Source organism: Rissa tridactyla, chromosome Z (genome assembly GCF_028500815.1).
Source record: "Rissa tridactyla isolate bRisTri1 chromosome Z, bRisTri1.patW.cur.20221130, whole genome shotgun sequence".
NCBI classification, from domain to species: Eukaryota; Metazoa; Chordata; class Aves; order Charadriiformes; family Laridae; genus Rissa; species Rissa tridactyla.
The window spans coordinates 12,170,323-12,180,965 of NC_071497.1; the positions used below are offsets into that span (position 1 = coordinate 12,170,323).

The window sequence follows — 10,643 nt, forward strand, 5'->3', positions numbered from 1 at the left end:
AGATTTAATGAAACCTCAGCTCTGCCCACAGGCAGGCGGTGGGTCAAACTGCCCAGCAGCTGCTGCCCGCGTTGCTGTATCCCCCCTGCGCTGCTCATCAGCATTTCACTGGGGGACACAAATAACTCACCTCACTTTTTGGCAGGGGTTTGCCAGCCATCGGAGTTTGCCAGACTGTTAAGAAGCTGTCGGGATGAAGCTCGCAGCCTTAAATGATTGCTCTGAACACAGGGAGGACCAGCCATGGACGTGGAAAGGACTCGTGCTGAACGTGAAAGGCCCTGGCTCTGAATACCTTTTCGACATTGAGTGAAATGTACATTTCACCTTATATACACTATATACTTGAAAGCACATACATGCTATGAAACAGATACAGTTCTTTGAAAAAAGTTGATAAGAGGTAAGGTGGTTGTTCTTCAAATCCTATTACCTTGTCACGTTCTTCCACACAAAGATCTCACTGCTACCCAGTACCAGCAATACTTGTTCACACAAACACTTCTCTCTGAAGTCATCTCAACTTTCACTGGCTTTACTGGATACTATTGTAACTCTCAGCTGCCTCATTCCTGCTTTTTTTTTTTTTTATAATTGCTTTGTCAGATTCATTTCAAGATAAAACAGGTCCTGAAAATTTATGCCCAGCAGACAGACATCAATTAGAACTACAATGAGGTGTTAGGCTAGAAACACTCAGTAGCCTCAGCTAACAAGGTGTCACTGCAGCGTTGACAGCTTGGTAAAGACACACGAGATTTTTCTGTCCTTTAGCACAGAAATGTGGCTGCACTGCCACTGCCCAGCAAATTTTTGCTGCATCCCACAAATTTATGCCTGCATCTGTTTGTGTTCAAAGAGCTCGTATGTTGAGAAGACCAGGAACTCCCAAGTCGAGCCTGCAGAACGGCCCATTTCCAGCGGCTCGTACCACACCTGCTGACTTTCCTTTCTCCACTCACTCGGTGTTTACAGAGACGAGACACTGTTGCCGCCGAGAGACACGCTTGTGTCCTCCCCAGGGACTGCCCCTCCATTGCATCAGTTTCCTCCTGTAGCATCAGGTCAGGAAATCAATCTTGATTAGAACTCACTGAGGCAAAAAGGGAAAACAGGTCTGTGTTTTGACTGCTTATTTGTATAACCCAGATAGCTGGCTTGGGAGGGAAAGGAGGGAGCAAAGCGAGGCACAAGGGCAAGGGCAGAGCTCTTAGCCTGCAAAACGGTGGCCACTCGTTTATATCCTGATGCACGCACGTGCCCAGTTCTTTTGCAGGTGTAACTGTCGTACCTGACAATCAAAACCACTTTATTTGTGCTGACCTTTATTCCCTTTGTTTCTATCACAGCAACTTCATCATACCCCCTCCCCTCCTACAGGAGGCCGACCGCGTTTTGGTGGATGAAGCACCAATACACCCAAGCTGTGAAGGTCTCTCACGTCATGAGCATCTCCGCAGTGTCCCTGCCACACCACTAGTGTCTCAAAGACGACTTCATGAAAGCAAGCACAACTTATTCTAGACACCTTCTTTAACAAATTTTAGATTTGAATTGACCATTAAATACAAAGTGAATTAAGTTTATAGCTACATTACCTGCAGCAGAGATGAAGGACAAATCTCTCTTCAGTTTTACTAATGCACACAGAAGTTAGCTATTTAGCATAATACTTCTAATATGCTTTTGAATATGTATTAAACACAAAACTGAGACGACATTCCAAGAACTAGTGAAAGATAATCTAGCAAAAGACACATAGAGAACAGAAACTCTTTCTCAAAAAATGAGGGCAGGTCACCTTTGCAGAATCAGAAAAGTCTTGCTTCAAAAATGGATCAATTAGCATTTTTAAAACTTTTAGCTATTACGGGCTTTGGCAGGAGTAGCAAGTTCAAGAGCTCCTCTCCCAGAACCAGTCTCCACGGAAGCCAGCTAACCTAGCACCGTCCTCAGCAGAAACACTTCTGAGGAATTTGTTTTTACAGATGTGATAAACAACAGCAGAAGCCCAGTCTGACTACACTCCTCACCCACCCCTTCCCCAGTAAAATTCCGTAATAGAAATACAGTAACAGAATCCCTTTTACCAGCGAATCATGGAAACTCTGACCTGGTCTGAGTTACAGAGGAAACCACAGCATGCTGTTGTGCATTATTTATTCTAAGTACTCTGAGGTCTGATCAGAAGAGATACACATAAAGAATACTTTAGATTTAGAATTTAAAACAAGTTCAGTATGTATATTATATAAACTTTTATTTACATAAGGCATCAAAATTGCCCTTTTTAACAAAAGGGTCATTTTCCCTTTTAGCAATACTTTGGTGAAATAAACGTCACATTTAGTAGACTAATATTCACTGGTATACTTGTTCTGAACAAGCAGGTACAATCCAACACACAAGATGAAAAACCAAACGCAAAAGATCTAAGCACACTATTTCATGAATCACTCTGTAGAACAAAGACTTAAGGCTTGTTTGCATCACGATGATGATCAATCATGCATCATTTATTCCCACAAAGAACAAAATTCATTTCCAACTGGAGCAGGAATAGCAAAAGAAGTAGTCCGGTATAATCCCCATATTGTCTACATCAAAAAACAATTTGGCATCTTAGAAATTAGATTGAAAAGTAGAGGGGAAGAGAGAGGAAAAAAGGAAATGGCCCTTGCTTCAGAATCCTTTATAAGCATTTCCAGTGTCCGTTCGCAGGAACCCTTCAGTTTAAAAAGGAAAAACAGGACTTTCAAGGACTGATCTAGAAACAGTTTCAGAAAGACTAAAGTTATAGTTCCACTGATCATGAATATGAAATATGTAGAGAAAATACATTGTCTGGAATAATGAATTCCACACAGATCCCCAAGTAAATGTCATATACACATTGAGCTGAGCCTGTTTAATAGGTCTGATTTATAAAAACAGTAAACCTGTATTATTTTTCGGCCTGATTTAATAATTCCTGAGTTTTAGATCACTGCTGAGCCACAGCAGACAAAACTCTGAATGATGTAGTGAAAAGTTTTGCAAATCGCTTTCAACATTAGCACACATTTTGTTCAGCAACTTTCAGTCATCAATAAAAGTCAGTCTTCCGGGTCCTTCATTTTTCATCCACCGCCGATACCTCTTCCATCGAGGATCCATGGCCATCTTCTTCTTTAACTCTTCCTCTTGTTCTCGTTTATAGACCTGATAGACAGACAAAAGTTTTTAGTTAGGCTGAAGAAACAGCCTAAGTGAACCCCAAGGGGGGCGTAAGCATTCGCAGTTCCACCACTGACCAGCTTACTGTTTTTATAGGAGACTGAACTGCCACATAGAAGCAGCCCTTGACCAACATCAAGCTTAGGAGTACCCTTCAGCCAAGAAACCTACTGGCTGTAGTTGAGAAGCTCTGTATTTTTGCCGAGAGCAGAACTACCTCCTTGTAAGACAGTGCTGCAAGCTTCAAAACCCTTTTTTGCTAAAGAACTAGATGCTCATGCATTCGACCAAATAAAATTTACAGTAAAGAACTGCTAATGCTCAGAAAGCTACATTTTGAGTCCCGTTTCAGCACACATAGTGTTCAATGCAGTTGTTCAGCTCCTCACTGTAGTTGTTTTCCCATTTCACAGTCCTTGTCTAGACAGAATACTACTATGGAACTTTTTATGACCAATTACATTTCTCAACTAAGTTAGTATCTCTGCATTAAGTATTGGCAGTACCAAATGAGAAGTAATTACATTCTGCCAAGAAATGGTGTCATTGTAATGAAATCTACGATTATCAGCAAAGTCAAGTATCTAAAAAAAAAAAGCAACAGCATCTGCATTTTCATTCTGGAAGGCAGTTTATGTAGACACAGCCAGTGTAAATCTCAACACCACACAGGTTTATATCATCTCAGTGTCATCTTACTTCTTCCCATAAGGGAATTAAATGTAAGGTTCTGCTACACATGAGCAAGATTTTAAAAATATTATAAATGGCTTTATAAATACATCAGCTCAATGTTCAGTGATCATACAGGTTTTAAGAATTATTAGACAAGTAACAGAGGGGGGAAAAAAATATTGCAGAGCTCCACACTGTACCTGTGTATTGAATTCTTAGTCTTTCCTATCCTAAAAGGATGCTAGAAAACTGAACAACATGCAGATAGCCATCTCCAATGATCAAAGAACAGAAAAGCTTTTGGGGAGAAACACCTAAGCAGATTTTTCAGCCTAAAAAGATAGGACTAAATTTCAAGTAAGATATGGTATTGGTACACAGGAGCATAGGTAGCATGAGAAAAAGAGAATAAAGCATGATTATTCTCCATTTCCAATAATACAAGAACCGGCAGGTGTCTGTATGGCTTAAAAAACCCAACTTCTACACGTATTGCTGAACTCATGACCAGATGGCACAGCAGACTCTGGAAGTTTTAATGCATTCACGGGAGTGACTAGATAAGTTTATTGAAGAAAAACTCATTAAAGCAATTACCTACAAATACGCCATTTCCTTTTCAGGAATTCCCAAAGCTGCAAATTATAGCGGATTGCTATATGGGTGCAACTTTCACGTATTTTTCAGTAAAAATCAACAGCTGACCACCACAGGAGATGAGTCTGGGATAAACAGACATCACTTCTGGCAAATAGAGCTCTTTTATATTCAGTGACTAGATAGAAACAGCACGGATCCCAAACCATGTCATTTTTTTCTCTACAACAGCATATCCATCCTGTCTTGCTTTTTACATATAACATCTGCTTTGACTAGTAACATTACTTGATCTCTCGACTTCCAGATTGTTTTCTAGCAAACCCATTGTAATTCAACATGTTTATGTACCTGTTGGCTAATCCTTTCCTTACATTAGCATCAATTTTGCTATTTTCCTCTTCCAAGTTTCTAGAGTAATCCACACCTGCCTACTTTTAAAGAAGCATTCTCTAATCTTTGGTGCCCTGCCAGCAACAAAGGCAGTTCCGCCACCATCCCATTTCTTTCCCCAGCATATGCAGAGCTGCAGCAACATCTCCTCTTCCCCTTAAGCAGGCCAAGTTTGTGTTCCCAGATTCTCTTCCCACCCAGATGGCCCACATATGAGCTTCTGTGGAACAATGAAAACGTTTTGTCAGTCTGCCACCCCCCAGCATCCCAAGTCATCCTGGACTGTAAATTCCATGCTGCGGCTAATGTTCTTTCACTGGTCTCACAGAAAGATTAAAAAAAATAATTACGTACTGACTATTTAGTAGCTGGCTATCCATGGCAAGAGTAGCAGTTATGCCCAATGGTATTTCATATGTCATCTTTACTTGAACAGGTATACAGCACAGCAAGAACAGTCCCTGGCTAACTGAAGGCCAAAGAACAAGGCCTATCAAGGGACAGCTTAAAAAGAACGAGTTAGGAAGTAACAGCTTAGAAGACTGATGAAACAGGAGTTTCAGATGATCCAGGTAATCCTCATTACAAATTATTACTGTTTGGAGATCATTCTTCAACCTACTGTAATAATTTTGTCATACCACATAGTTATAATAAAGCCTTTCATCAGATTAAACTAAATCTTGTATGCATAGATTGCCTAATAATCACGGGTGGATTGAGCAAATCCCTTCCTGTATGCATGGTCACAGTCAGGAGCTGATGTCTACCAGTCCATGAGCATAAAAAGTCGAAGAAAACACATAAAGTGGTTGTCTAACAGTTTTCAATTCAGAAAGCAACAGCTAAAATTGAAGCAATGCTTAACACAACCCCGTCCCAAGCACCTTCACAAAATAGCCGTTCTGACTCTGGGAGTGCTGGATAACTAACATTAGCTTTTTCACCAGAGCCACCCACCTCATAGTTTTCTCGTATCCACAGCTGCCGTTCAAGAAAGGTCTCTTTTTGATGATCTTCTAGGCTGTCAAACTGAGACTGAGACATTTTCATGTACCTCCGTATGATATATAGTTTCTCTTCCACACCGTACTCTTGCCCTTTAATAGTGAAACAGTAAATCCACCAACAGTACCAAGCTACGTATTTGCACAAGTAAAAAGGAGCAAGAAGGATCTGAAATAGAAGGATATCATATATCTTGGGCTTCTGATAACCGCCTTTTATATCTATTTTATTTTTAATAATGTCTTTGATGATTTCTTCCTCTTCTTCACGAATTTCTTCTTTAGACCGCCTGTTCCTGCCTTTTTCTTTAGTTTTGTTGAGTAAACCTTGTTGCCTGGCAATCTCAGTAGCTTGTATACGGTATTTTGGCACTGTAGCTAGGTAGTTGATAGCTTCATTGTAACTACTCCACCAGCTGAAGAACTGTAATTGAAGAACAGTGCAAGTAAAAAAAACATGTTTTTATACAGACACATTCCTATTTGGAGGTTTGCCAGGAAAAGAAAAATAACGCTGTCATACACCTTTAACCACAATTACATTACAACAAGGGTAAAAACTGAAGGTAACGGCACTTCTTCTGCAATATTACAGAAACTATAATTATTCCTGCAAACTTAGTAAGGCACCTGGAAAATAGATGTATAGATGTGTATCCCATAGCAATATACAGTGATGAGGACGGACAAGCAGACACTGTTCAGATTGGTTTTGTTCACAAGACGACGGTGGCCTCCTGAAGGTTAATGCTAGGCTGTGCTGACCATTCTCAAAAGCCCCCTTGGATTTATCAATAAAGTAGCTGGTATAAGAAATTTCATTATAAAATTGTTACCCATGTAAAACATTTAATTAAACATGGATTAAGTATGTGACAATCTCATTAGTCTGACAGGATTCACGTTACAAGATTCAACATCCTGCTCTAATCTCCAGCTACCCTCTGAATTTCAATGGCAAAAAAACCCCAAACCTGAACAACAAACCAGAAACACAGTGCATGGGGTGAACACGTCTTATTGAGGCAACTTTTTAAAACAGCAGCATTTCACACTGTTCACCAAGATAAAGGGCAGACATATACACATTATACAACCTTAACAAAGGCCAAGAAGCAGAAACAACAGAAAGCAAGGGAGAGGCAAATCAGTTTACACAGACTTTTACACTGAATTTGCTATCATCTGGCAGCTGGACTGCAGGAACGCGAGCGTCTCCATTTACAGCCAAATTTAAGAAATAAGAGGTGAAATGAAACTCTGCCATTGGAAGTAGGTCTGAAGAGAAATTAAGTATTTGGCTGCACATACAACTGGAATATCTTATTCCAAGCTCTCAAATTCTGATCAATGTATTTTTGTTTTAACTTCCAATATCTCACTAAAAGGTGAGCTATCTGCACCACAGAATAAGCTGTACCTTCATCTCTTAAACTTCTTGGGTATTTTTAATGACATTTTGAACCAGTAACCTAATAGATGCTAAATAAGAGTTATGCACCTTCTTCCACTTAAATATTTGTCAGCAATAGCACAAGTTTTCTCACCTAAAACAAACACAAGGTGTTTCCATAACTTTGGAACTATCACCTTCAGGGCAAACTTCCCTGAACCTGCTTATTTGCAGCGCTCGTCCTGCCTGTGCTCAGGAACAGGCTGCTCGCAGCTTGCCACGAAGAACTAAGTAACTCCTTTCAAAAAACTGCACTTGTCTCTACGAAATATCCTACCATGGAAAAAAACTAATCTCTACCTTTGTCCAAGGTACCAAGGGCAGTCAAAAAACTGCTCAGCACATCCCGACTTCAGACTTGTTATGGATGCCACACACAGAAGTCTACCACAGCAGACAGGAACGAGCGTCCTCACTGACACTGTTCAATACCTGGCACATTACGAGAGCTGCAGATACTTCTCTTCCCGTTCAGAAACTCACTGAGCAGTGTCATGTAAACATGGAATCTTACCTGAAACACGGAGATAGCACACACTGTAACTAGGATCACTATTCTGACATCCACTTTAGGTGCCAATCTTCTGCTGTAGTAGTGATAATAATGCCTGTAATACTCTTCAGGATGATCCAACATGTAGTCATAATCTTTACGTGTTTCTTCATCCTGCAGGATGAGACGAAAAACATGCATAGGTTCAGATCACTGTTTTCACTTACTCTGTTATAGCTGCATTTTACGTCTCACTAATGACCGTGCTGCTATAAAACTGGCAATAGCCCAACCGAATATGAAATGCAGACAAAATCTTTGGTCCTTTTCTCATATTGTCAATTAATTTGTTCTTACACTCATCCGCCCACGCACATCTGACATATGTGGTCTTAAATGAATAAGCACGCGCTGCATGAAGACATTTAATACTGAAATAAAGAGAGGCAACTGAAATCCACATAATATGTATTTTTAACTTCAGAATGGGAAATCCAGATGGACTAGAGTTAATAAGTATCGCTCAGGAAAAGATTTTCAGATGCAGAACCTATTAAAGCGATTGTTTTACAAATCTTTTAGCATTAGCTTACAGGGCTGTGGAATCTGTCCAATGGAAGGCCATTTCAAAACCTCATTGTTCTCATTTTCTTGGAGTTTCTCCTCATTTTCAGCCATGTAATTAAGAGATGAGAAATTTAATTTTGCCATCCTCAGTTGCATCGCTTTCCTACCCCCAAAAAAATTCCCCTTTTTTCTCCCTTGCAGCCTTAAAAGTCCTACAGATTTCTTCCTTCCATTCCCGAGTCCCGTCCTGAGTCCCATTCCTGAGTCCCAAGCCAAGCACATTTTGCCCTGATAAGCCTCCCTTGCAGATTCTATATGCTACTTGCGTCACCGTTACTTTTTCCTTTAAGGGTATACCCCTAAGTTAAAGCCCAGTCGGTTCATTCTAAATAGAAAAGGATCTTCAAGACAACAAATACTAAATAGAAAGAGATTTTCAAGAGAACTGTATCCTCCCCCCTCTACTCTTGGACTGGCTATTGCAGAATGTTTCTGGGGGTTTTCCCCCCCCCCCCTCCCTGACTGCTAGTGGGAAACAAGACGGCTAAGCCCACACAAAGGAAAGAAAACCTAGAGCTGCAGATGCACACAGCGTGACCCTGTGAGGCTCCAGTCCTGCTACAAGAAGACGACACCTGCAAGGTGTGCAGGTCCAAATTGGGGCAGGATCCTGACGTTTGAGCCAGATCTCTTCCCATGGGTCAGGTGCATCAGGCGAGCCACATCTCTCCAGGGACAGACACAGCAGGTGAGCTGCAGCCGTCCAGCAAAATTTGGGAGGGAGTGATGTACCTTGGAGCATAAGTCTTATGAGGAGCAGCTGAGGGAGACGGGGTTGTTTAGTCCGGAGAAAGGGAGGCTGAGGGGAGACCTCATTGCTCCCTACAACTACCTGAAAGGAGCCTGTAGCCAGGGGGGAGATCGGTCTCTTCTCCCAAGTAACAGGTGATAGGACGAGACCAAACAGCCTCAAGTTGCGCCAGGGGAGGTTTAGACTGGATATTAGGAAAAACGTTTACACTGAAAGGGTTATCAAACATTGGAACAGGCTGCCCAGGGAAGTGGTGGAATTGCCATCCCTGGAGGTGTTTAAAACTGGTGTAGATGTGGTGCTGAGTGGCACGGTTTAGTGGTGGTTTTTGTCAGCATTAGGTTGATGGTTGGACTAGATGATCTGAAAGGTCCCTTCCAACGGAGACAATGCTATGACTCTACCTTCCCGCGTTTTTTTTTTAAAGTCACGGCTTTTCTCCTGGCAACACGCGGCTGCTTAATCTCCCTGCCTGCGGCCAAGCTCTTGCCCTACGCCACGACGGGTAGTCGGAGCCCCGGTAAACGGAACAGAGAGGAGAGCAGCCTGCCCCGGCCGGCGTTAGCCCCAGCCCCGCACCTGAGGGAAGCGGCGGCGGCGGCGGGCGGCCCCTCCCAACCCCCGGCACGGCCCACCCGGGGCGGCCCCCTCCGCTGTCTCTTACCGGAGCGGCTCCGGCCGCGGCGGTGGTCCCGCTCTCTCACCTTGAGGGTCTCGTAGGCGGTGGCGATGAGGAGGAACTTCTCGTGCGCCGCCTGCGGGCCGCCGCCGGCCTCCCCCCGGTAACGGTCGGGGTGATACTTGCGGGCCAGCTGCCGGTAAGCGCGGGCGATCTCCGCCTTGCTGGCCTGCCGGCTGACGCCCAGCACCTCGTAGCAGACTCGCCGCCCGCAGTACAGGCCCTCCGTCAGGCCCCGAGCCCCCCGCGGCAGCAGGACCGCGCACAGGCACAGCAGCCACAGCCGGGACAGACCCGGGCCGCCGACCGCCGCCATCTCGCCGCCGCCGCCGCCGCCGGGGCCCGCCCCGTGCGCAGGCGCGCACGGGGCGGGCCCCGGCGGCGGCGGCGGCGGCGAGATGGCGGCGGGGTCACCTCAGTGGGGATCGGGCCTGTCCCGCTAAAACCACATTAAAATCATGGAGTTGTCTCGGTTGGAAAAGACCTTTCAGATCACTTCGTCCAGCCGTTGATCCAAACACTGGCAGAACTAAAACAAGTCCCTCAGCAGCACGTCTAGCCGCCTTTTAAGTGCTTCCAGGGATGGTGACCTGACCGCTTCGCTGGGCAGCGTATTGCAATGGTTGATAACCCTTTCTGTGAAGAAATTTTTCCTAATATGCATCCTAAACGTCCCCTGGCATAGGTTGAGGACGTTTCCCCTTGTTATGTGGGAGAAGAGACCGACCCCCACCTGTCTACAACCTCTTCTC

General features: G+C 43.6%; 1 protein-coding gene across 1 annotated transcript; it reads right to left on the bottom strand.

The window, feature by feature from the left end:
* Window positions 1–2,143: 2,143 nt before the first annotated feature.
* On the bottom strand, window positions 2,144–10,224 carry DNAJC25 (DnaJ heat shock protein family (Hsp40) member C25). The gene is made up of 4 exons (XM_054186194.1): window positions 9,917–10,224; window positions 7,856–8,008; window positions 5,842–6,312; window positions 2,144–3,201 (listed from the first exon to the last, which is right to left on the bottom strand). The coding sequence occupies exons 1-4, from the start codon at window positions 10,205–10,207 to the stop codon at window positions 3,079–3,081; spliced, it is 1,038 nt and encodes a 345-aa protein (XP_054042169.1). The 5' UTR covers window positions 10,208–10,224; the 3' UTR covers window positions 2,144–3,078.
* Window positions 10,225–10,643: the final 419 nt, after the last annotated feature.